The sequence below is a fragment of the Nomascus leucogenys genome, chromosome 14 (genome assembly GCF_006542625.1).
Source record: "Nomascus leucogenys isolate Asia chromosome 14, Asia_NLE_v1, whole genome shotgun sequence".
Classification (NCBI taxonomy): Eukaryota; Metazoa; Chordata; class Mammalia; order Primates; family Hylobatidae; genus Nomascus; species Nomascus leucogenys.
Window position 1 is genome coordinate 89,465,888 of NC_044394.1, and position 26,192 is coordinate 89,492,079.

The 26,192-nt window shown below is 48.1% G+C and overlaps 2 protein-coding genes across 3 annotated transcripts in view; one reads left to right on the forward strand and one right to left on the reverse strand.

The window, feature by feature from the left end:
* ARMC7 (armadillo repeat containing 7) overlaps positions 1 to 6,663 on the forward strand; it is a 33,608-nt gene extending 26,945 nt beyond the window's left edge. Inside the window, exon 5 of the mRNA XM_030828010.1 lies at positions 6,192 to 6,663. The gene's annotated coding sequence lies outside the window, so the exon portion shown is untranslated. The remainder of the gene's footprint in view (positions 1 to 6,191) is intronic.
* JPT1 (Jupiter microtubule associated homolog 1) lies at positions 223 to 23,629 on the reverse strand. 2 transcript variants are annotated; one of them, XM_003279057.3, is made up of 5 exons: positions 23,288 to 23,629; positions 17,138 to 17,280; positions 16,140 to 16,237; positions 15,228 to 15,246; positions 223 to 1,229 (listed from the first exon to the last, which is right to left on the reverse strand). In XM_003279057.3, the coding sequence occupies exons 1-5, from the start codon at positions 23,341 to 23,343 to the stop codon at positions 1,081 to 1,083; spliced, it is 465 nt and encodes a 154-aa protein (XP_003279105.1). In that variant the 5' UTR covers positions 23,344 to 23,629; the 3' UTR covers positions 223 to 1,080. The 2 variants fall into 2 exon arrangements, with proteins under 2 accessions (XP_003279105.1, XP_003279111.1); XM_003279063.3 differs by lacking the exon at positions 23,288 to 23,629 and adding an exon at positions 22,180 to 23,187.
* Positions 23,630 to 26,192: the final 2,563 nt, after the last annotated feature.

A 26,192-nucleotide genomic window follows, 5' to 3' on the forward strand; every position in this document is an offset into this window, starting at 1 on the left:
TTTATAAGGAGGTCTCACTATGTTGCCCAGGATAGCCTCAAACTCCTGGGCTCAAGCATCCTCTTGCCTTGGCTTCCCAAGTAGCTAATTACAAGCACATCTGGCTATTTAACTTCAAATGACTCATCCAGTCAGTGGGCAGGATTTATAGTGACAAAGAGAAAAGCATCTAACCAGGGAGAACACTGAAACCATCTCAAAAAGAAGACACAGTACACAATGTTTCAAAATGTGGATATTGTTTACTTGAAGCAACAGTCCAGGATTGTGAAGTACAACACATTTTAAGGATGAGACTTTCCTTTCATGGTCAAGCACCAGCATCATGCACACAGCATTAAGTTATTTAAAACAACACCCCTGTGGGACCCCGTTCCTGGAGGAAGACCCACTTCGGTGTGATTGCCTCCCTTGCTTTACTGCTTTTAGTTCCAGTCAGTTTCATTGTACATCCAAGCCTTCCTCTGCCTGAGAGCAGAGGCTTTGCTCATCAGCCAGCCGGTCTTGTTACTATCTGGCTACTTTTTAAGGTTAAAAAATAAAAGGCAGTTTCTTTGCTTTGCAGGCGGCAAGGCATGAGGCGCAGGCCTCTTCATTGTTCACATGGCAAAGGAGGAGGCTCTGAGCAAAGGCCACTGGCAAGTTAGGGCAACACCAAGAAGGCTCTGCGGAGAGACTCCCTGTGGGTTGGGGCCTGGCAGGAACGCTGCCTGTGGACTGTTTATGGTCTGTCCAGTTGAGGCTTGGTAAACCCAAGTAAAGTGTTAAAAACCTCAGTACAAAAGATCCTCTAACACATCTGGAACCAAATTATTTCTTCTTAAAAACACAGTACTAAGTGTCACAAAGCTTTCCCTCCAATCTACTACTAGAAAACACTCATGCCACAGCCCACAGACCCAAGAGTCAAGGACAGAGAGAAACCTGTTCAGAAGAAAAAAAAAAAAAAAAAAAGACAGCAGTACATAAAGTGCTTCTTTTTAATGAAACAAATCCAAGAGATGTACAGTCAGGCTCAAGTTGTGCAGTTCACAAGCATGGAGGAAACAGACAAAACGACAGTGTTCAGGATAGTCAGAGCTAACCCAAGACGAGGCTGGACTTGCCGCCAGGGGGATTTCTTCTGGATGGCACTGGGGCCGGCGCCACCGGGCTGGGCACAGGTGCGGCAGGCACGGGCTTCTCTTCACTCTGCCTCAGGCTGCCTGGCACGTCTATGTCCACATTTTCTGTGAAAACAGGGAATAGAAATAACATAACGACAGCCATTTCCTGCTAAGATCAAGGGCGTGTTTTTTTGTTTGTTTGATGGTTGGAAACATACCTAAAAGTATAAAGAAAATAATCACCCGCCATGCTCCCACTCCACAGAATTAACCATTGTTCATCTTTTCCCATATTTGTTGTTTACGTTCTTTTCTAAATTACACAAATATATGAGGACATGAAGTTTTTTTTTTTTTTTTTTTTTTGAGACGGAGTCTTGCTGTGTCGCCCAGGCTGGAGTGCAATGGCGTGGTCTTGGCTCACTGCAACCTCTACTTCCCAGGTTCAAGTGATTCACCTGCCTCAGCCTCCCAAGTAGCTGGAATTACAGGTGCCCGCCACCACGCCCAGCTAATTTTTGTATTTTTAGTAGAGATGGAGTTTCACCATCCTGGCCAGGCTGGTCTTGAACTCATGACCTCGTGATCCACCCGCCTCAGCCTCCGAAAGTGCTGGGATTACAGGCGTGAGCCACCGCACCTGGCCCGAGGACATGAAGGTTTTTTTTTTTTTTTTTTGAGACGGAGTCTTGCTCTGTCGCCCAGGCTGGAGTGCAGTGGTGCAATCTCGGCTCACTGCAAGCTCCGCCTCCCAGGTTCACGCCATTCTCCTGCCTCAGCCTCTCCGAGTAGCTGGCACTACAGGCGCCCACCACCACGCCCGGCTAATTTTTTTTTGTATTTTTAGTAGAGACGGGGTTTCACCATGGTCTGGATCTCCTGACCTCGTGATCCGCCCGCCTCGGCCTCCTAAAGTGCTAGGATTACAAGCGTGAGCCACCGCGCCCGGCCGAAAATTTTTAAATAAGAACAGGGAACACTAGCTCTATGGCCCCTTCCAGTTCTGGGTGGGTCCCGCTCTCACTATTCCCAGAGGTCCCACTGCAAGTCCTGGGCAGCCTTCTAGTCCACTTGTTTTATGTATATTTATTTACATGTAGCCAGATAACATGTAACATGTTTTGGTTACATTTAACATAAATGGTATCAACTTCTTTTTTTCACTTTTGGAAATGTATCCATATTTACAAACAGGGTATTAATTCACCTTGCTTATTAACTGCATTTTTTCAAATCCCTCACTTCACTGTCAAGCTTCACTGCTTTACAGTAATTATCACATGATAGAGGCTATTTATCCAATTTTCTGACAGCAAAAAAACTGGAACTAATCCAACTTTCCAAATGAATTGTCTCTCATTAGGGTTGTTTCTAAACCAAGAAAAAACACTGATTCAAAGTGAAAAGTGAATACAAAAATTCTGTATTTTCTATGAAAGGAAATTTTTACTAACAGCTTAATAGTTTACATATTTTTAGTTTAGTTTTTTTTTTTTTTTTTTTTGCGGGGGTGGGGGGGTGGGGGATATTGAGACAGGGTCTCACTCTGTGGCCCAGGCTGGAGTGCAGTGGCTCAATCATAGCCCACTGTAGCCTCAAAACTCCTGGGCTCAAGCAATCTTCCTATATCAGTCTCCCAAATAGCTGGGACTACAGGTGCGTACCACCACAACTGGCTATTTTTGTATTTTTTTTTATTTTTAAAAGATGGGGTCTCCTTATGTTACCCAGGCTGGATTCCTGGGCTCAAGTGATCCTTCCATCTCAGCCTCCCTAAGTGCTGGGATTATAGGCATGAGCCACCTTCACCCTTCACACAGCCTAGTTTTCCTTTCCTTTTTCTTTTTTGAGAAAGGGTCTTTAACCTCTCCCTCCCAGGTTCAAGCAATTCTCCTGCCTCAGCCTCCTGAGTAGCTGGAATTACAGGCACGCACCACCATGCCTGATTAATTTTTGTATTTTTAGTAGAGACGAGGTTTCACCATGTTGGCCAGGCTGGTCTTGAACTCCTGGCCTCAAGTGAGCCGCCTACCTTGGCTTCCCAAAGTGCTGGGATTACAGGCATTAAGCCACTGCACCCAGCCTAGTTTTCCTTTTTTTTCTTTATTTGAGATGGAGTTTCCCTCTTGTTGTCCAGCCTGGAGTGCAACTGTGTAATTTCAGCTCACTGCAACCTGCGCCTCCCAGGTTCAAGCAATCCTCCTGCCTCAGCCTCCCAAGTAGCTGGGATTATAGGTGCACGCTACAACGCCCGACTAATTTTTTGTATTTTTAGTAGAGACAGGGTTTCACCATGTTGGCCGGGCTGGTCTTAAACTCCTGACCTCAGGTGATCCACCTGCCTTGGCCTCCCAAGGTGCTGGGATTACAGGCGTGAGCCTCCATACTGGGCCCTAGTTTTCTTTTTAATAGCAAGTTTATTTCAGTGTTAACCAATCAAATTCAGTTGCATATTCTAAGATATTTGTAAAAATATTTCATAGAAGTCCCTTTGCCTGAAAAGGCAGTAAGGGCAGTTAATAATGCTCCTATATTAATGGATTTTTTTTTTTTGAGACTGCATCTCATTCCATCGCCCAGACTGGAGTAAAGCAGCGTAATCCTGGCTCACTGCAACCTCTGCCGCCCAGGCTCAAGCGATTCTCCTGCCTCAGCCTCCCAATAGCTGGGGTTATAGGCGCCCGCCACCACACCCAGCTAATTTTTTTGTATTTTTGTAGAGATGAGGTTTCACCATGTTGGCCAGGCTGGTCTCAACCTCCTGACCTCAAGTGATCCACCCGCCTCAGCTGCCCAAAGTACTGAGATTACAAGCGTGAGCCATCATGCCTGGCCAAGAAGAGGTCTTTTTTTTTTTTTTTTTTGAGACGGAGTATTGCTCTGTCGCCCAGGCTGGAGTGCAGTGGCTCAATCTCGGCTCACTGCAAGCTCCGCCTCCCGGGTTCACGCCATTCTCCTGCCTCAGCCTCTCCGAGTAGCTGGGACTACAGGCGCCCGCCACCACGCCCGGCTAATTTTTTGTATTTTTTAGTAGAGACGGGGTTTCACCGTGGTCTCGATCTCCTGACCTCGTGATCCGCCCGCCTCGGCCTCCCAAAGTGCTGGGATTACAAGCGTGAGCCACCGCGCCCGGCCTAGAAGAGGTCTTTAACACTTACTCTCAATTCATGTACTTATGTCATGATAGGCTAGAAACAAACAAATCTCCCTCTTCTGTGGCTGCAATATTTCTGACTGGACAGACATTTATTTATTTTTGATGCTTTGTTAATGTTAACATGCTACTGCTGCTTTTAACATTTCATGAATTTCTGGAACACTCTATAGAAGTAACATATAACATGTTCTATACTATTTAACTACAAGCAAAAATAGAATATGAAGCTTTTCAGAATGACAGCTGTCACAATTATGAACTAAAACTCAGAGAGGGTCACCCATTAGTTTCCTTGGTTACATCCATTGTAAAAGAAGCAAGATCAAATGCACTGGATCAGATACACAAGTCCTACAATAAGTGTCCCTGAAATAACCTAAATATAATTGTAAATATAAAAAACAAAACTCCACATTTAAAATATTCAAGATAAAGAGAATTCGGACTGAGACAACTTGTTAGTTTAAGCAGTTTCATTTCTGCTGGTGGGACATGGCCTCCTGCTATACACACAGGATCCACTGAAGTCTTCATTCTCTGTCTGAATCAAGCAGTTAATGAACATTCTGAAGAAGAAAACATTATCTTGCAGTCCTGCCATGGTGGTTTATTTTCATAAAATCCTCTTCAGATGAATCAAGCTCAATACTACTAATCTTATATTTGTCTTACATTATTACTAGAACTGTTTTTTCACAAATACATAACATACTAATAAAGAAGAAGAAAAAAATAAAAAAGCACCTATGGGGCCGGGCGTGGTGGCTCATGCCCGTAATCCCAGCACTTTGGGAGGCCGAGGTGGGCAGATCACGAGGTCAGGAGATCGAGACCATCCTGGCTAACACGGTGAAACCCCGTCTCTACTAAAAATACAAAAAATTAGCCAGGCGTGGTGGCAGGCGCCTGTAGTCCCAGCTACGCGGGAGGCTGAGGCAGGAGAATGGCGTGAACCCCGGGGGGGCGGAGCCTGCAGTGAGCCGAGATCGCGCCACTGCACTCCAGCCTGGGCGACAGCGAGACTCCGTCTCAAAAAAAAAAAAAAAACCACCTATGGAGTGTAGTAGGCCTCACTTTAAATGTCTGTCCAGGCCAGGTGCAGTGGCTCACGCCTGTAATCCCAGCACTTTGGGAGGCCAAGGCAGCTGAATAACCTGAGGTCAGGAGTTTGAGACCAGCTTGGCCAACATGGTGAAACCCCGTCTCTACAAAAGTACAAAAATTAACTGGGCGTGTGTGCGCGCCTGTATTCACAGATACTCAGGAGGCTGAGGCAAGAGAATTGCTTGAACTCGGGAGGTGGAGTTTGAAGTGAGCCAAGATCGTGCCACTGCACTCCAGCCTGGGCGACAGAGTCAGACTCTGTCTCAAAAATAAATGTCTGTCCAGTCAGAAATACTCCAGCCACAGAGGAGGGAGGTTTGTTTGTTTCCAGCCCATAATGAGGTAAGTACAGGAATTGAGAGTAAGTGTTCAGAAACTTTTATTTTTTCAGATGGAGTCTCTCTCTCTTGCCAGGCTGGAGTGCAGTGGCATGATCTCAGCTCACTGCAACCTCCACCTCCCAGGTTCAAGCGATTCTCCTGCTTCAGACTCCCGAGTAGCTGGGATTACAGGCGTGCGCCACCATGCCTGGCTAATTTTTGTATTTTTAGTAGAGACGGGGTTTCACCATGTTGGCCAGGATGGTCTTGATCTCTTGACCTCATGATCCGCACACCTCAGCCTCCCAAAATGCTGGGATTACAGGCATGAGCCACTGCGCCCAGCCAAATGTTTAGAAGCTTTTATGCCAATTTGACACAGAAAGCTTTTGTCTGCTGAAGATAATTAAAAAAAAAAGGGGGGGCTTTAAATGAAATTATTTCTACCAAAATATACATTTTAGACACTCCTGACTTGTCTCTTTTCTTTGGCACATCAATAAGATAACTGAACAAAGACATCACTATCTGAATAGAAGAAAATGATTCATTGTAAGCATCAAAGAATCAGAACTGGAAGAAATGTAGCCAACCATCTAACTTGCCTGCAGTCAGGGAGACTTCTCTGCCTCAACTTCCTGGACCTTCTCCCTCTTAGATTTCTCAAGTTGTAAACTCCGAAGTCATTCCTGTAGCCATTCCTGCGTTTAATTGCCCAAGAGGTAAAATAAATTTCCCGTATATCCAAAGGGAATCTATCTTATTTAAACTGAATTGGGGTTGACCTTTAATCCTCCAGATGTATCTTATTACTGTACCCCAGCCAGGCACAGCAGCTCACACCTGTAATCTCAGAATTTTGGGAGGCCAAGGCAGGAAGATCAACATGAACCCAGGACCAGCCGGGGAAACATGGCAAAACCCTGTCTCTGCAAAAACTACAAAAATTGGCCAAGCACGGTGGCTCACGCCTGTAATCCCGACACTTTGGGAGGCCAAGGCAGGTGGATCATGAGGTAAGGAGTTCGAGACCAGCCTGGGCAAGATGGTGAAACCCTGTCTCTACTGAAAACACAAAAATTAGCCAGACACAGTGGCGGGCACCTGTAATCCCAGCTACTCGGGAGGCTGAGGCAGGAGAATTGCTCGAACCAAGGAGGTGGAGGCTGCAGTGAGCGAAGATCATACCACTGCATTCCAGCCTGGGCAACAGAGCAAGACTCCATCTCAAAAACAAAACAAAACACAACAAAAATTAGCCAGGCGTGGTGGCATGCAACTGTAGTCCCAACTACTCATGAAGCTGAGGTGTGAGAGGATGGCTTGAACCCGGAAGTCAAGGCTGCAGTGAATGGTGATTGTGCCACTGCACTCGTGGTTCAGGCAACAGTGAGAACCTGTCTCAGTAAAGGGAAAAATATTATTGCGCACCTCGTCATTTTAAGACAGATGAGCTAAAGTTACAGCAGTCAGCCACACGGAATATATCAGATCAAAAACGTGAAGGAAAAAGGCCAGGCACAGTAGCTTACACCTGTAATCCCAGAACTTTGGGAGGCCAAGGCAGGGGGATAACCTAAGGTCAGGAGTTCGAGACCAGCCTGGCCAACATGGTGAAATACTGTGTCTACTAAAAATACAAAAATTAGCCAGGCATGGTGGTGCATGCTTGTAGTCCCAGCTACTCGAGAGGCTGAGGCAGGAGAATCACTTGAACCCGGGAGGCGGAGGTTGCAGTGAGTCAAGATTGTGCCACTGCACTCCAGCCTGGCAACAGAGTGAGACTCCGTCTCAAAAAAAAAAAGGAAAAAACAACAGGTAACCAGGTAACCACTGGGGGGAAAAAGAAAGGATTTAGGAGTTTGCGACCAGCCTGGCCAACATGGCGAAAACCCCGTGTCTGCTAAAAATAAAAAAAATTAGTTGTGGCTGGGCACGTTGGCTGACGCCTGTAATCCCAGCACTTTGGGAGGCCAAGGCAGGTGGATCACGAGGTCAGGAGATCAAGACCGTCCTGGCTAACACGGTGAAACCCCATCGCCACTAAAAATACAAAAAAAATTCTCGCTTCCTTCCTTCTTTTCTTCCCTCTGTTGCCCAGGCTGGAGTGTACTCGGCTCCCTGCAGACTCCCTGCCTCCGGCTCCTGTGATTCTCCTGCCTCGGCCTGCGGCCTGCCTGGGATTGCGGGCGTGCGCCACCACCCCTCCCTCGTTTTTCTCCTTTGGCTGGAGGCGCGGTTTTGCCATGTTGGCCAGGCTGGTTTCCAGCTCCTAACCTCGAGTGGTCTGCCCGCTTTGGCCTTCTGAGGTGCTGGGACTGCAGATGGGGTCTCGCTCACTCGGTGTTCGGTGTTGCCCGGGCTGGAGTGCGGTGGCATGGTCTTGGCTCGCTGCAGCCTCCGCCTCCCAGCCGCCTGCCTTGGCCTCCCAGGGTGCTGGGATTGCAGCCTCTGCCCGGCCGCCGCCCCGTCAGGGAGGTGGGGAGCGTCTCTGCCTGGTCGCCCATCGTCTGGGATGTGAGGGGCGCCTCTGCCCGGCTGCCCCGTCTGGGAAGTGAGGAGCGCCTCTGCCCGGCCGCCCCGTCTGGGAGGTGAGGAGCGCCTCCGCCTGGCCGCCCTGTCTGGGAAGTGAGGAGCGCCTCTGCCCGGCCGCCCCATCTGGGAGGTGAGGAGCGCCTCTGCCCGGCCGCCCTGTCTGGGAGGTGAGTAGTCCCTCTGCCCGGCTGCCCCGTCTGGGAAGAAGTGAGGAGCGTCTCTGCCCAGCCACCCTGTCTGGGAGATGAGGAGCGCCTCTGCCCAGCCACCCCGTCTGGGAGGTGAGTAGTCCCTCTGCCCGGCTGCCCCATCTGGGAAGTGAGGAGCACCTCTGCCGGGCCGCCCCGTCTGGGAGATGAGTAGTCCCTCTGCCCGGCTGCCCCGTCTGGGAGATGAGTAGTCCCTCTGCCCGGCTGCCCCGTCTGGGAGGTGAGGAGCGCCTCTGCCCGGCCGCCCCGTCTGGGAAGAAGTGAGGAGCGCCTCTGCCCGGCCGCCCCGTCTGGGAAGAAGTGAGGAGCGCCTCTGCCCGGCCGCCCCGTCTGGGAAGTGAGGAGTGTCTCTGCCCGGCTGCCCCATCTGGGAGGTGAGGAATGCCTCTGCCCGGCCGCCCCGTCTGGGAGGTGAGCGCCTCTGCCCGGCCGCCACCCTGTCTGGGAAGTGAGGAGCCCCTCTGCCCGGCCGCCCTGTCCGGGAAGTGAGGAGCGCCTCTGCCCGGCTGCCCCGTCTGGGATGTGGGGAGCGCCTCTGCCCGGCAGCCCCGACTGGGAGGTCTACCACGGAGGCCAGATGCAATGTGGGGGCTGGACGTGGTGGCTCACGCCTGTAGTCCCAGCACTCTGGGAGGCCAAGGCGGGTTGATCACTTGATGCTGGGAGTTTGACACCAGCCTGGCCAACATGGTGAAACCTATGAAAAATACGACAAACCAACCAACCAACCCAGCGACAACGAAACAGGTCTACCCTGGAGTCGTACTCTAATTTTTTCTTTTTGAGACGCAGTCTTGCTCTGTCGCCCAGGCTGGAGTGCAGTGGCGCAGTCTCGGCTCACTGCAAGCTCCGCCTCCCAGATTCACGCCATTCTCCTGCCTCAGCCTCTCCGAGTAGCTGGGACTACAGGCGCCCGCCACCACACCCGGCTAATTTTTTGTATTTTTTAGTAGAGACGGTTTCACCATGGTCTCGATCTCCTGACCTCATGATCCGTCTGCCTCAGCCTCCCAAAGTGCTGGGATTACAAGTGTGAGCCACTGCGCCCGGCCAATTATACTCTAATTTTTTCTATTTTCCTCCCTTTCTGATCCTTTATCCCACTTTCTTTTTCTTCCTCTTCCTTCTCCTCCTTCTTTATCAAATAGAGGATTGAGTTATTATTGATCCATACAAAGTCCCTCTCTCATTTATTTTCTTTAATTCCCGCCCCCCATTTCTATTCTGTCTTCCCATGTGCAACCTTCCTAATATGTTTGATATGCATCTTTTTGTTTGTATTTTTAGAAAATGTTTGTTTTGTGTGCAAAAAAAAAAATTAATAAAAAAAAGAACTGAAAAAAAAAAAAAAATTCTCTGGGCTTGGTGGCGGGCGCCTGTAGTCCCAGCTACTCCAGAGGCTGAGGCAGGAGAATGGCGTGAGCCCAGGAGGCGGAGCTTGCAGTGAGCGGAGATTGCGCCACTGCACTCCAGCCTGGGCAACTCCGTCTCAAAAAAAAAAAAAAAAAAATTGAGTGAGGCTGGGCACAGTGGCTCATGCCTCCCAGCACTTTGGGAGGCCAAGGCGGGTGGATCACCTGAGGTCAGGAGTTCTAGACCAGCCTGGTGAATATGGTGAAACTCCATTCCTACTAAAAGTAAAAAAAATAGCCGGCTGTGGTGGCACACACCTGTAGTCCCAGATACTCGGGAGGCTAAGCCTGAAGAATCGCTTGAACCTGGGAGGCGGAGGTTGCCTTGAGCCAAGATCGCACCACTGCACTCCATCCTGGGTGACAGAGTCTTGCTCTGTCCCAAAAAAACAAAACAAACTGTGAAGGGGACTGAACAGGGAACAGAATTATTAATTATGTGGTAGGACTAATGACACATTGTTGACATACTTCTCCAAGTTCCCCTAACTTCTAGTTGTATTAACTGGCCAAAATAATTGAATAAAGATTAGCTGATTCTTGTTAAATAAGGTCTGACAGTGAAAGTATTCAGAATATAGAAAGCAGTGGAACCAGCCGGGTCTGGTGGCTCACGCCTGTAATCCTAGCATTTTGGGAGGCAGAGGCAGGTGGATCACCTGAGGTCAGGAGTTCAAGACCAGTCTGGCCAACATGTTGAAACTCTGTCTCTACTACTAATAAAAAAAAAAAATTAGCTGGGTGTGGTGGCAGGCCTTGTAGTCCCAGCTACTCAGAGAGGCTGAGGCAGGAGAATCGCTTGAACCCGGTAGGTGGAGTTGCAGTGAGCCATGATCGTGCCACTGCACTCCAGCCTGGACAACAAGAGCTAAACTCCGTCAAGGGGGGGGCGGGAGGGAGGGGGGAGCGGGAGGGAGGGGGGAGCGGGAGGGGAGGGAGGGAGGGAGGAGGGGAGGGGAAGGGAGAGTAGGGAAGAAGGAAGGAAGCAAGAAGTGGAATCAAAAAACCTAGATTTTACCTCCAGAAGTCTTTCCAGAATGGTACAAATAGAACACAAACAGTAATTAATACATACATCTTCGGTCCAATGCAAAAGTAGCTGGTCCTGTGATATTATGATATATATACGTATATGAAAATACACACACACACACACACACACACACACACACAATCTGTTTTTGTCCACAGCTACTGGCTGGTAACTCCCATAGCCGTTGCTAGTCTTTTGAATGGGGTGCATTAAGCCTCAGGAACAGCCCTCAGGAAACAGAACCTCTTTGTGACCTCCTGTCCTCCTTTTACCTGCCCAGGGCAGGACTGTAATCTGATGGCAGGTCAAAAGACCCTTAATCCAGAGGGTCCTGCTCCATACCCTGGAGGAGGGAATGCTACACGGAGAGGCCGAGAAGAATCTAACAGACGGGCCTTCTGAGTTTCTTTGTTCAGTCCGTTGGTATGAAATCGAACCGTTTTTGTCTAATCATATTTCTGTACAGTTGTCAATCATGCTTACGTAATGAAGCCTCCATAAAAAACCAAAAGGGGCCAGGCGTAGTGGCTCATGCCTGTAATCCCAGCACTTTGGAAAGCCGAAGCAGGTGGATTACTGGAGGTCAGGAGTTCAATATCAGCCTGGCCAACGTGGTGAAACCTCGTCTCTACTAAAAATACAAAATTAGCCAGGTATAGTGGCGTGCACCTGTAATCTCAGCTACTCAGGAGGCTGAGGCAGGAGAATCGCTTGAACCCAGGAGGCAGAGGTTGCAGTGAGCCAAGATCATGCCATTTCACTCCAGCCTGGGCAAAAAGTGTGGAACTTGGCCAGGCATGGTGGCTCACACCCATAATCCTCGCACTTTGGGAGGCTGAGGAGGGTGGATCACCTGAGGTCAGGAGTTCAAGACCAGCCTGGCCGGCCAGGCGTGATGGCTCACGCTTGTAATCCCAGCACTTTGGGAGGCCGAGGCGGGCGGATCACGAGGTCAGGAGATCGAGACCACGGTGAAACCCCATCTCTACTAAAAATACAAAAAAAAATTAGCCGGGCGTGGTGGCGGGCGCCTGTAGTCCCAGCTACTTGGAGAGGCTGAGGCAGGAGAATGGCATGAACCCAGGAGGCGGAGCTTGCAGTGAGCCGAGATCGCGCCACTACACTCCAGCCTGGGCGACAGAGCAAGACTCCATCTCAAAAAAAAAAAAAAAAAAAAGACCAGCCTGGCCAACATGGCGAAACTCTGTCTCTACTAAAAATAAAAAAATTACCTGGGAGTGGTGGTGCATGCCTGTAATCCCAGCTACTCAGTAGGCTGAGGAAGGAGAATCGCTTGAACCCGGGAGGCAGAGGATGCAGTGAGCTGGGATCGCACCACTGCACTCCAGCCTGGGTGACAGCGAGTGAGACTCCATCTCAGAAAAAAAAAAAAAAAAAAAAAGCGAATCTCCATCTCAAGAAAAAAAAAACCCAAAAGGGGCTGGGCATGGTGGCTCACTTTGGGAGGCGAAGGTGGGAAGATTGCTTGAGTCCAGGAGGTTGAGGCTACATTGAGCAATGATTGCACCACTGCACTCTAGCCTGGTTGAGAGCAAAACCCAGTCTTAAAACTCAAAACACCCAGAAGGATGGATTCTGAGGACTTCTGGATAACTGAACACGTGGAAGCTGACAGGAAGGTGCAACAACTCATCCATGTGCCAGGAGGGTGGCACACCCCAACTCCAAGGTACAGGAGCTCCTATACTTGGGACCTTTCCATACCGGGCCCCAAGTATCTCCTCACCGGGCTGTTTATTTGTATCCTTTCAAATATCCTTCGTAACAACCCAGGTGCAGTGGCTCATGCCTGTAATCGCAATACTTTTGGAGGCTGAGGTGGGAGGATCACATGACTGACCTGTGGAACGTAACATAGTGAGACCACATCTCTACAAAAAAGAACAAAATTAGCCAGGCATGGTGGCATACACCTATATCCCAGCTACTCGGGAGGCTGAGGCAGGACGATTGCTTCAGCTCAGGAGTTTGAAGTTGCAGTGAGCTGTGAGGGCGACACTGCACTCCAGTCTGAGCAACAGAGCAAGATTCAGTTTAGAAAAAAATAAAAAAAAAATGTATCATATATTCATAATGAACCTGTAAACATAAGTGTTTCCCTGAGTTCTTTCCGTGAACCTCTCTAGCAAATTAATCAAAACCATAGAAGGGGTCACAGGAACCCCAACTTGAAGCCACTCGGTCAGAAGTTCCAGAGGCCCAGACTTACAACTGGTGGGAAGGAAGGGGCAGTCTTGTGGGACTGACCCTCAACCTGTTGAATCTGAGGTTATCTTCAGGTGGAGGGTGTGGAAACTGGATTGGAAGACTCCCAACTGGTGTCTACTGGTGTGTGGGGACAAACCACCCCCCCATATTTGGTCACATTCTGTGTTGATGATTGTTGTTGTGGTGTGAAAAAAAGAGGAAAAACACGTTTGATTGTTTTTCTCCTAAACAGGTCCTGTAAGGAAGAACCCAGGCAATGCTCCCAAAGGCTCAGGAGCTTCTCCTCTAAGCCCACCAAGAAGCACTGTGAGGCCGGGCAGTGGCTCATGCCGGGCCTGGTGCTGCATGCCTGTAATCCCAGCTATTCAGGAGGCTGAGCCAGGAGAATTGCTTGAACCCGGGAGGCAGAGGTTGAAGTGAGCTGAGATCCTGCCACTGCACTCTAGCCTGGGTGACAGAACCAGATTCCATCTCAAAAAAAAAAAAAAAAAAAAAAAACCACGCAACCAAAAAAACAAAACACTGTGTGAGAAGGCAGGAGAAGAATCTGCTTCTTCAACCTTTCCATGTGTCCTTGTAAGCACACCACAAAACATAAGGGTAGGAAAAGGCCTTAAGAGGAAGCTGCTGCTTCTGTCTAGACCAGAGGGCCTTGTGACTGCTGCACTTCACTGATTGCTACTGCCTGACACTTATAAACCTTGCATTCACCGGCAATTCTTTACCACTTGTTACAGAAATGCCAATAAATACTTCCAAGATTTAAGATAATTAAGTCAATGATTACAGCTCATTTCCACCTATAATTGGTAATATGGTTGGTTAGCTGAAAATTTACATCTGCCCCCTAAATCATCATTTACAAAATCACCAAGCAGGTAACCAATGTCTTGCTGAATAAGCACCTCCCTATAAAAACAAATGAGCTTTGTAAAGTAGATGCTGTGAGCTGAGCTTGAAATGGTTATACTAAAAAGCTCTCTCTGGCTAGTAGTGAGTTATCTCGATTGCTCATAGTTACAGATCAACCACCTTGTTTTACTCTTTCCCCTCTCAATACTGCACTCTTGGCTAGTCTGTAATAAATAACTATATAAATACAAAAAGCTCTCAGCTGGGCGCTGTGGCTCTTCCCAGTAATACCAACACTTGGGGAGGCTGAGGTGGGAGGATCACTTAAGCTCAGGAGTTCGAGACCAGCCTGAGCAACATAGTGAGACCTCATCTCTTTTCTTTTTTTTTTTTTTGAGACGGAGTTTCACTCTTGTTGCCCAGGCTGGAGTGCAATGGCATGATCTTGGGTGAGACCTCATCTCTGCTAAAAATAAAAAGAAATTAGCGAGGTGTGGTGTTGTACCCCTGTAGTCCTAGTTACTCAGGAGGCTGAGGTGGGAGGATCACCTAAGCCCAAGGAGGTCAAGGCCACAGTGAGCTGTGATTGCCTACTGCACTCCAGCCTTGGCAACAGAGACACCTGGTCTCAAAAAAAAAAAGCTCTCATTAAGTATAACAAATACTGACCTGATTAATATGTATGTGTGTGTGTATAGATATATTTTGGTTTAGTTTATTTTTTTCAGGCAAGGTCTCACTCTGTCACCCAGACTGGAGTATAATGGTGTGATCTCTGCTCACTGCAACCTCCACATCCTGGGCTCAAGCAGTCCTCCCACCTGAGCCTCCCGAGTAGCTGGACTACAGGCATGTGCCACCATGCTAGGCTAATTTTTGTACTTTTTTATAGAGACAGGGTTTCGCCATGTTTCCAGGCTGGTCTTGAACTCTTGGGCTCAAGCAATCCGCCTGCCTCAGCCTCCCAAAGTGTTAAGATTACAGGCGTGAGCCACTATGCCCAGCCAATATATGTAATTTTAAAGGATTCTGTTTTTTCCCTTCTATTACCTTTCTAGCATTGATTGCATTACTGGCAGATTAAAAATGTGGCCAAGTTTACTAACTTTCCAGTTTCATTTTTATTCCTCTCCACCCAGAGTATGGCAGCACTTGGGGCATGGCCAGGTTTCACTCCCATCTCTTTCCCCAAGACATGATTTAAATCAAGATTCAGATCTGTTCTAAAACCATGGACAGAGCCAGAAATTCAGTCTTCAGAAGTACTTACCATGAATATCACCTTCTCCCTAGAAAAGAAAAAAATTCAAAAATTTACTTCCTACTTTAATTTTGGAACACGCAAAACAGTCATAGTTCATAGCAGCTAACATCTACTTGAAACCAAATGTGACATTTCATTGTGATGCAATCAAGCACAGGGTCAGTCTGCTACCTCTATCCAACTTAGGACAATGCTATGCAAAAATTCTGCATAATAAATTGCTCCAGTGCCAGTACCACGTCTAAAACAAAAAAACCCCAACATTTCCTCTGAGGACCTAACACCAATTAGCATTTCAGAGATCTTTAATTAGAATGGAAAACTGGTAAATCTATCCTTTCATTTCTCTCTCCTTTCCCCGGTAAGGGGAAACTAGATAATAGTTGTGGAAGGACCCCTATCAGTTCCAAAGCCCTTCTCCAGTTCTCTCCCCACTCAGACAGGTGATGCCTCACTGTGCTCCGAGGGCTTTAGTGCTTAGTCGGGAGGGGTCTTTCCACTTTGTAGCACACACCCTGGGGGGCTTGGTGGCAGTACTCAACTGCAGACACAACTAATGGTAATGCCAGCACTAGTCTCCTGGAGTTCAACGCAAAGCAGTATCTGCAAAAAAACAGCCCCTGAACTCAGAAATGCGTCTATATATGAGACACACAGGAAGTGAGAAAGATCCACAAGTTCCAAAAATCAAAAGGAGAGATAAAACAAATCCTAATGGTAAAAGAGATACAGAAACAGACTGAGACCATGTTAACACACTTCTATGATTTTACTATCAATCTTCCATTATCAATATGGCCCAGTCCCTTTTGTAAGTACCTCAATGTAAAATTCCAGTGGGAGAACTGAAACTCTTAGTACAAATTTCAGAATCATATTGACCTCAGAGCCTTTCTGGCCTCACGCTGTCACACTGACCTTCAGATCTAAGAAGTCTCCGGAGCTTGCTTCAGAGGAGTTCCTTCTCTGCAGTCCAGATGACTCCAAGTCTTCCCTGCCACCACTAGACTTGGCACCTAAAAATCAAAATATACTTTCTTCAGAAATACAATAGAAAAAATCTAAAGCAAAACACTTCAGGCTGGGCGCGGTGGCTCATGCCTGTAATCCCAGCGCTTTGGGAGGCCGAGGCGGGCAGATCACCTGAGGTCAGGAGTTCAAGACCAGCCTGGCCAACATGGTAAAACCCTGTCTCTACTAAAAATATAAAAATTAGCTGGACGTGGTGGTGCATGCTTGTAATCCTAGCTACTCGGGAGGCTGAGGCAGAAGAATCACTTGAACTCGGGAGGTGGAGGTTGTGGTGAGCCAAGATGGCACCACTGCACTCTGTACTCCAGCCTGGGCAACAGAATGAGACTCTGTCTCAAAAAACAAAAAACAAAACAAAACAAAAAAAAACCACTTCAGCAATTGAGGTTATGTGTTAGTCTCACATTATGAAATAAGGAAACAGTCTTAAGGAAGTTAAGCTCATCACTTAAACATTAACCCAGTCTGACTTCAGTCCTTACTCTGATCCGTCACACAGCCTCTCAGTATTTCCCATTTCTTTCTTCTCGGGCTAAGTCTAAACTGTTGTTTATTACCATTAAGCTAGATTTTGTTATTAGTTCAAAACCAGCTGTAGTTGGTTTTTCTTTTGTTTGTTTTTGACACAGTGTTTCACTCTGTCACCTAGGCTGGAGGGCAGTGGCTCAATCACAGCTCACTGCAGCCTCCACCTCCCAGGCTCAGCAATCCTCCCACCTTGGCCTCCAGAGTATCAGGGACTAAATGCACACTGCCACTACCACCAGCTAATTTTTGTTATGTTTTGTTTTTTAGACATGGGGGCACATGCTGGTGCCCAAGCTGCATCTGTGGCTGTTGATGCTGGGCCCATCCCTTTGAACAGTGAGCACAGATAACAGTACCTGCCGACTTGGCCCAAGAAGCTTGATTTTCTTCAGGTGTCCCAAAGATATTAGAGGCCATTTTGTTCTTCCTCACAGGTTGTTCTGTTGGTTCATCAAAACCTAATGAAAAATTGGATCCACCACCTGGAGGCCGCAAAACCCTACAAATAATGGCAAAACATCAACTTCAGATCATACTGAAACATTTCTTGGCATAAATCTTTTCAGACAACTTTCATTTCACTTTCCTCACCCATTCATCTCCCTCACCCCTACAACAGATAGCTGCTAACAGGAAAAAGGAATCAACTCCATCAGCATCTACATTCAATGCTAGATGTTAAGATACTAAATACTGCTTTATAATACTTGTAATAAGGTCATCGATCACACAAGACAGCTGAAACAGCGTGGAACTCATCATAAATAACAGCCTGGTTGGTGTCCCCTTTTCAGAAATGGCAAAAGATCTAATGGACCTTACTCTACTGGGCTTGGCTGAATATATTTTCAAAGAAGTTTAGAAGCATTTCTTGTTATTATTCATTTAAAAATCATTTCCAGGCACAATGGCACACACCTGTAATCCCAGCACCCTAGGAGGCCAAGGCAGGATCATCACTTGAGCCTAGGAGTTCAAGACCAGCCTGGGCAACATGGCAAGACCCCGTGTCTCTATAAAAAAAAAATTAAAAATTAGCCAAGCGTAGTGGCGCATGCCTGTGCTCCCAGCTACACTGGACTCTGAGACAGAAGGATCGCTTCGGCCCAGGAGGTCAAGGCTGCACTGAGCTGTGTTCACACCGCTGAACTCCAGCCTGTGTGACAGAGCAAGACTCTGTCTCAAAATGTAAAAAGTAAATAAATTTTTTTTTTGAGATGGAGTCTCTCTCTGTCACCCAGGCTGGAGTGCAGTGGCGTGATCTCAGCTCACTGCAAGCTCCACCTCCCAGGTTCACGCCATTCATCTGCCTCAGCCTCCGGGGTTGCTGGGACTACAGGCGCCCGCCACCATGCCCAGCTAATTTTTTGTATTTTTAGTAGAGACGGGGTTTCACCGTGTTAGCCAGGATGCTCTTGATCTCCTGACCTCATGATCCACCCACCTCGGCCTCCCAAAGTGCTAGGATTACAGGCATGAGCCATCATGCCCAGCCAAAAAAAAGGAAATTTTAAAAAATCACGTCCTTCTTATTTTCAACTAGATAAATAACTTGGGCACGATCAGTAGCAGGCCCCTATAGTCCCAGTCATTCTGGAAGCTGAGGCAGGAGGATTGCTTGAGCCCAGGAGTTCAAGGCCAGCCTAGGCAACATAGTGAGATCCCCATCTCTAATCACTTACACACTTACACACACACACACACACACTTAAGTCAGCTTGACCAATTTAGAAGCCCAAGAAGAGCGGATAATAGTCTCTTCTATCTCAACCTCACTAAAAAGCCATTTACATACTTGTATCTCACTATTCTCACAATAAACATAAATAACTACCCATGAGGGCAAAGTCAGTATGAGAAATTAAGTATAAGATTCCAGGACATGGTCTATGTCAGTGTTCCTTTGAACATCATCTATAGCTTTCTGTTCAACATGGCAATATATATATATATTTTTTTTTGTTTTTTTTTTTTTTTTTTGAGACGGAGTCTTGCTCTGTCCCCCAGGCTGGAGTGCAGTGGCGTGATCTCGGCTCACTGCAAGTTCCGCCTCCCAGGTTCACGCCATTCTCCTGCCTCAGCCTCCCGAATAGCTGGGACTACAGGCACCCGCCAACACGCCCGGCTAATTTTTTGTATTTTTAGTAGAGACGGGGTTTCACCATGTTAGCCAGGATGGTCTCGATCTCCTGACCTCGTGATCTGCCCGCCTCGGCCTCCCAAAGTGCTGGGATTACAGGCTTGAGCCACCGCACCCGGCCGGTAATATGTTTTTTAACATTTCCAAATCTTTCTGCCATAGGTTGACCAATTTGTCTCCTCCTTGGAAAAACTCAATTTAACTCCTCTTACCACCTCTCAAAACAGAAAATGCAGGTAGTTTTATAGAAATACTTTTTCTTTTTTCTGTTTTTTTTTTTTTTGAGGCACAATCTCACTCTTGTCGCCCAGGCTAGAGTGCAGTGGTGTGATCTCGGCTCACTGCAACCTCCGCCTCCCAGGTTCAAGCAATTCTCCTGCCTCAGCCCCTGAGTAGCTGGGATTACAGGCGCCCACCACTACAAACAGCTAATTTTTGTACTTTCAGTAGAGACGGGGTTTCGCCGTGTTGGCCAGGCTGGTCTTGAACTCCTGACCTCAGGTGATCTGCCCGCCTGGCCTCCCAAAGTGCTGGAATTACAGGCATGAGCCACTGCACCTGGCCTAATTGTTGTATTTTTAGTAAAGACAGGGTTTCACCATGTTGGTCAGGCTGGTCTTGAACTCCTGACCTCAGGTAATCCGCCTGCCTCGGCCTCCCAAAGTGCTGGGATTATAGGCTTGAGCTACCGAGCCTGGCCAACTTTTTTTTTTTTTTTTTAAATTTCTTTTTTTTGTTTTCTTACTGCCTGTGTAATTGCAGAATATGGAAAGACTTTCTAACTACTGATTCAATTCCTTAACTGGTGACACGAGTGGTCTGGTTTTGTTTCTTCATAAGGCAGTTTGAATAAGCAACATTTTTCTTTCTGTTTTTTTTGTTTTGTTTTGTTTTTTTGTTTTTTTTTTTTTTTTGAGACGGAGTCCTGCTCTGTTGCCCAGGCTGGACTGCAATGGTGCAATCTTGGCTCACTGCAAGCTCTGCCTCCCAGGTTTACACCTTTCTCATGCCTCAGCCTCTCCAGTAGCTGGGACTACAGGCGCCTGCCACCACGCCGGGCTAACTTTTTTATTTTTAGTAGAGACGGGGTTTCACCGTGTTAGCCAGGATGGTCTCGATCTCCTGACCTCATGATTTGCCCGCCTCGACCTCCCAAAGTGCTGGGATTACAGGCGTGAGCCACCGCGCCCAGCCAAGAAACATTTTTCCAAGAATATTTAGCACTTCTAGCTGGGCGTGGTGATGCGAACCTGTAATCCCAGCTACTCGGGAGGCTGAGGTAGGAGAATCGCTTGAACCCTGTAGGAGGCGGAGGCTACAGTAAGCTAAGATCGCACCACTGCACTCCAGCTGGGGCAAAAGAGTGAGTCTCCGTCTCAAAATAATAATGATAATAATAATAATAATAAAATTAAGGTCAGGAGCAGTGGCTCATGCCTGTAATCCTAGCACTTTGAGAGGCCGAGACAGGTGGATCACGAGGTCAAGAGATCAACACCATCCCGGCCAACATAGTGAAACTGTCTGTACTACAAATGTACAAAAATTAGCTGGGCATGGTGGCGCGTGCCTGTAGTCCTGGCTACTCAGGAGGCTGAGGCAGAGGCAGAAGAATTGCTTGAACCTGGGAGGCAGAGGTTGCAGTGAGCCAGAGATCACGCCACTGCACTCCAGCCTGGCAACAGAGTGAGACTCTGTCTCAAAAAAATAAATTAATTTAAAAAAATAAGGCAGGGCGCACTGGCTCACACCTGTAATCCCAGCACTTTGGGAGGCCAAGGCGGGCGGATCATCTGAGGTCAGGAGTTCGAGACCAGCTGGACCAACATAGAGAAACACTGTCTCTACTAAAAATATAAAATTAGCCGGGCGTGGTGGCACATGCCTGTAATCTCAGCTAGTTGGGAGGCTGAGGCAGGAGAATCGCTTGAACCTGAAGGCAGAGGTTGTGGTGAGCGGAGACTGTGCCATTGCACTCCAGCCCGGGCAAAAAGAGCAAAACTCCGTTTCAAAAAAAAAAAATAAATAAATAGAGAAAAAGACACTAGTACCCAAACACCAGCTTAAGAGCAAGTCAAAACTCTAACCAGTCCAACTTTTTAAAGGTCTCTGTTCCTCCTGCAATAGCAGGTAGTAACCAACTCGGATGACGTCAGTGTTGTAGAGACCATTTGTAATAGTGAGATATCCCCAAACAAAGGATGTAGATCATAAGGCAGAAAGTATCTCAATGTTTTAGCATCCTACTATTCTTTCAGAATCATACACGACAACTAAATCAGGATTATATATTTGACTGAACAAAAATGTGTCCATGTACTGTAGATAGCAATTTTTAAAAAATTACTCCTTTTCTTTCTTCTCTCTTTAAATCACGAAGTTTCTGTATATCTTTGCAGATCATTCCCTACCAGACTAAATTTATAACGAGTTTATGGGGCCAGGAGAACATTATTGGACAAAATTAAGTTTATGAGAATTAGGTGAGAATATAGAAAAAGGGAAGGTAGAGAGACAATAAAATGACAATGCTACTACAGTCCTAGAGCATAATATTGGAGGGAAATTGATGACGAAAGGTGAATTAAACATTCATTTCACAGGATCAAAACTCATTTGTCTCACATTTCAAATGTACATATGAAAAAAGTGTGAGGATTCATTTGACCTGATTACTGAAATTCTTTACAAAACACTAATATCAACTCAACCCCAAAGAATAAAACCCCAGATTACACATTATCATTCCAACGACTGAAGTCTAACCGGCAGAAAGTTGGCCTCATAACACAAAATGAAAAACCAAGGCTCAATCTGTTCCTGTCCTCTGAAAAAATCATCTCATTGGAAAGAAAACAGAAAGAGAGCGACCAGTTTCCTAGGTCTGTGCTACTCAAGTACCCCATACTCCCAGTAATCACAAATTTATTTTTTTGAATCTTACCCTAGTCTTTTTGACCTTGTAAACCTGAAAGAATTGAGTTGTAAAGGAATGTCATTTCCCATGCTTTCCTCCTAAGGCTCAATTGCTGAGTGAGGCGTGCTTTTTGTTCCCAAGTTCTCTAACCCCTGTGAGATATTGCTATTTCACGTGTCTTCTTAGCCCCACAAAATGGCTCCCTTTGTGCCACTTGGCCAGGACCCCGAGGCTAGCCACACATGAATACAGGTCACAATCGATGTAAAATACATGCTCAAAAAAGTGATTTAAGCTTCTTCCAAGCCTTGAGAAGGATCCCAGACATAACTGTAACCCACCTTAAAGAACAGTGTGCAATTAGCTGAGACAATGTGGACACCTTCCACAGAATCAAACCCTTCCACCAAGTTAAGCAAGGACTTGGAAAAGGGTTCCTGTCCAAACACTGTACCCAGTGCCCCAAGCCCAAAAAGCAGTGGGAAGAAGGGCAAGAAAAATCCCCCGCTTCCCAGGTAGAGCTACCATGTTAGAGACAATGGATGTCTCCGGCCCCGCCCAAGAACAAGAAACCTCCTCCTGCAAGGGAACCAGGGCCAGGGATGAACTCACTCGGCGAACGTCAAAGAAGGAAGCGAAGGTAGGATGCAAAGGCCATGGTCCGAAGGTTTAAGCGCTGAAAACCCACTCGGGTTCGCTCGTTCCCCGCCCCCCACCTTAGAAATGAGCGCAGGGATGGGGAGAAGGGGTCTTTCCTTTGTTAGGAAGGGGAGACACTTGGAAGAGGGGAGGCACTTCGAAGAGGGGAAGAACGGTTGGGTCCTGAACGGGAGGTGAAGGGTCGCCGATGACCAGCCCCGCCCGACCACAAATGCACCTGCCAGGTAGGTCCGAATAAGGAGTGGGGGCACGGCGAGGGTAAGGAGCCCGCCGGACCTGATCGATCCGGTCTCCGGATCCAATGGCTGCGCGCGAGAGCGAGACCAACCGCATGCCACGGGCCAGAGGCAGGAGCGCGTGGCCCAGCAATGGGACAATAGGACCTGACCATGCATGGGGCCCTAAAGGCTCCCCGGGCACCTGGGGGGCCAAGCCCACCACCCTGGGGATGGACCAGCCCGGATGCACACAGGAGAAAGCGAAGCCCTCCCCGAAGGTTCCAATTAACGAAAACCGGCCGTGCTCCGAGGGGCGACCAGCCCCGGCCTCCTCAGCCCCTGACTCCGTGGAAGGAATGAATGGAGAGCAGCAGGGACCCGGGTGGGGCCGGCGCGCAGGGCTCGCCAGGCGGCACAAAGGCGGCGACGACGGCAGAACCCTGCCACCTGGCCCGGCGCGAGCACAGCGCATGGGGCTCGTTACCCGCAACCACCGGCGCGAGGCCCCGCCGGCAGCGGCCCTCCCGGCCCCTCAGCCCCGGGGGGCTAGGGCGCGACACGGTCGCCTCACCGGGAGCTATTCCTGCTGTTGGGGTCGACTCCTTTGAAGGTGGTGGTTGTGGTCATGGCGCCGAGGAGCGAGGTAGGCTGGCGCGGGAGCAGAAAGCTCAAAGGGTCGGACCCGAGGAGCGCAGGGAAACTCCACACCCAACAGCCGCCCACCGCTGCAGGAGCCGCCGCAGCCGACTGTCTGGCCGATCGACGCCTTTATAGGGTTTTCAACCCCCGCCCCCTAACCCGTCGACATTGGTCGATTCAAATGAATCCTTTCATTCCTATTGGCTCTCTGGAGTGCCAAGCACCATGCGGCATTACGATGGGCTGTGGCGGCCACGGCTCAGCCTAAGCCCGCCCCCTTCCTGGACTGGGAAGGCCTTGGGACTCTCTCCCCTCCCCCACCCCCAAAAGCTCGGCGATGATTGGACGGAAGGCGAATCTACCTCGCGCTGGGTGCAAGTTGGGCTGGCTGTCACTTTAAAACGTTACCTGACAGAGGGGGAAGCTCTTTCTTGAGAAGTTACAACCTCGGCAAGCAGAAGGGAGATTTGTCACTGTTACTGTTCTCTCATTTGCTTTACTGATGGTGGGATAGTAAGGGCATCCTCCTTAAAGGATGAAAAGTACTGCAACAAGTTGACATTTATTTATTGAATACCTACTGTGTGTCCCATTTAGAAAGCTAATAGTGTCAAAGCAGCAGCACTATGAGTCAGCAACAGAGAGCGCACCAAGATGATCCCTTTTAAAAGGACTGGAAATTCTTTACATTTTAATGTTACCGTTTAGTTGTAATGGGTGGTGCATGTACTGGACCGAAATTACAGTCGCTCCTATTTGGGGGCCTATTCTAAGGCTGGTTAATGCCTGGCACCAGGAATGGACTCATTCCCTGCTACCAAGACTATGGGAGCAGCTCAGGCCTCTGCAGCTGTTTATAACCCTTAAGTCATGACTCTTCCACCTGTCTGGGTAAATCTATCCCTGCGACAAATGCAGATACACTTGGAGGATTCAGGAATGATGGTTTACAAGATCATAATAGGAAAGCCTTGGGCAAAAGAGGGCAGGCAGTTGATAGATAAGCCCTTCTCATGTCTTGCATATTTCCTTAAGGCAGATGTCTTTGCTTGTCTCAATATTTCCATAATAATTGAACCACATTCCTCTTTGCAAAGCCACCTTTCAGGTAGTTGGAAGTTTGTATTCTGGGCAGTCTAAGGTTAACCACCCTCCTCCCGGGCTTTCATGAAAAGCCAGTGAGAAGTTCTCTTCTAGAAAGCATGGATGATGCATTTATGTGCTTACCACAATAGCACGAAGCACACCACTTGTGTTAGAATCTTCCCTTTTTTTCTTTCTTTTTTTTATTTTATTTTTTTGACGTGGAGTTTCGCTCTTGTCACCCAGGCTAGAGTGCAATGGCACTCAATGCAACCTCCACCTCCCAGGTTCAAGCGATTCTCCTGCCTCAGCCTCTGTATTAGCTGGAACTACAGGCGTGCGCCACCACCCCCGGCTAATTTTTGTATTTTTAGTAGAGACAGCATTTCACCATATTGGCCAGGCTGGTCTCAAATTCCTGACCTCAGGTGATCCACACTCCCCGGCCTCCCAAAGTGCTGGGATTACAGGTGTAAGCCACCACGTCCGGCCAAAATCTTCTTTTTTTTTTTTTTTTTTTTTTTTGAGACAGAGTCTTGCTCTGTCGCCTAGGCTGGAGTGCAGTGGCGCGATCTCTGCTCACTGCAACCTCCACCTCCCGGGTTCAAGCGATTCTCCTGCCTCAGCCTCCCGAGTAGCTGGGACTACAGGTGCATGCCATCATGCCTAGCTAATTTTTTGTAGTTTATTAGTAGAGATGGAGTTTTACCATGTTAGCCAGCATGGTCTCAATCTCCTGACCTCGTGATCTGCCCACCTTGGCTTCCCAAAGTGCTGGGATTACAGGTGTGAACCACGCACACTCGGCCAATCTTCCCTTTCTTTCTTTTCTTTTTTTTTTTTTTTTTTTTTTGTTATTTTTGTTTTTTTGAGACAGAGTCTGGCTCTGTCGCCCAGGCTGGAGTGCAGTGGCGTGATCTCAGCTCACTGCAAGCTCCACCTCCCGGGTTCACGCCATTCTCCTGCCTCAGCCTCCCAAGTAGCTGGGACTACAGGCGCCCACCACCACGCCTGGCTAATTTTTGTATTTTTAGTAGAGACGGGGTTTCACCGTGTTAGCCAGGATGGTCTTAATCTCCTGACCTCGTGATCCGCCCGCCTCCGCCTCCCAAAGTGCTGGGATTACAGCGTGAGCCACCGCACCTGGCCAATCTTCCCTTTTTTTTTTTTTTTTTTTTTTTGAGATGGAGTCTCGCTCTGTTGCCCAGGCTGGAGTGCAGTGGCTCAATCTCGGCTCACTGCAAGCTCCACCTCCCACGTTCACGCCATTCTCCTGCCTCAGCCTCGCCGAGTAGCTGGGACTACAGGCGCCCGCCACCACGCCCGGCTAATTTTTTTGTATTTTTAGTAGAGACGGGGTTTCACCGTGGCCTCGATCTCCTGACCTCGTGATCCGCCCGCCTCGGCCTCCCAAAGTGCTGGGATTACAAGCGTGAGCCACCGCGCCCGGCCGCAATCTTCCCACTCTTAAAGGCTGAGCCTACATTTCCAAAACCTTAAAGGAAAAAAAAAAATCAGACCAATCTAGCCAGTGAGCACGCCCTCCTCAGAAACCATATAATTATCAACTAGGAGGTAGTGGAGTATAGTGGTTGCTAGCTCAGACTCTCATGGGAGAAATTTGGATTGGAATCTCCACCCTTACCTTTTCTGAGCACTAGTTTTCACCTCTCTGAAATAAACACACAACAGTACTTGAGGTCTGTGGCGTTTTGAAGACTAAGTGACCTCATGGATGTAAACTGCTTGGCTCA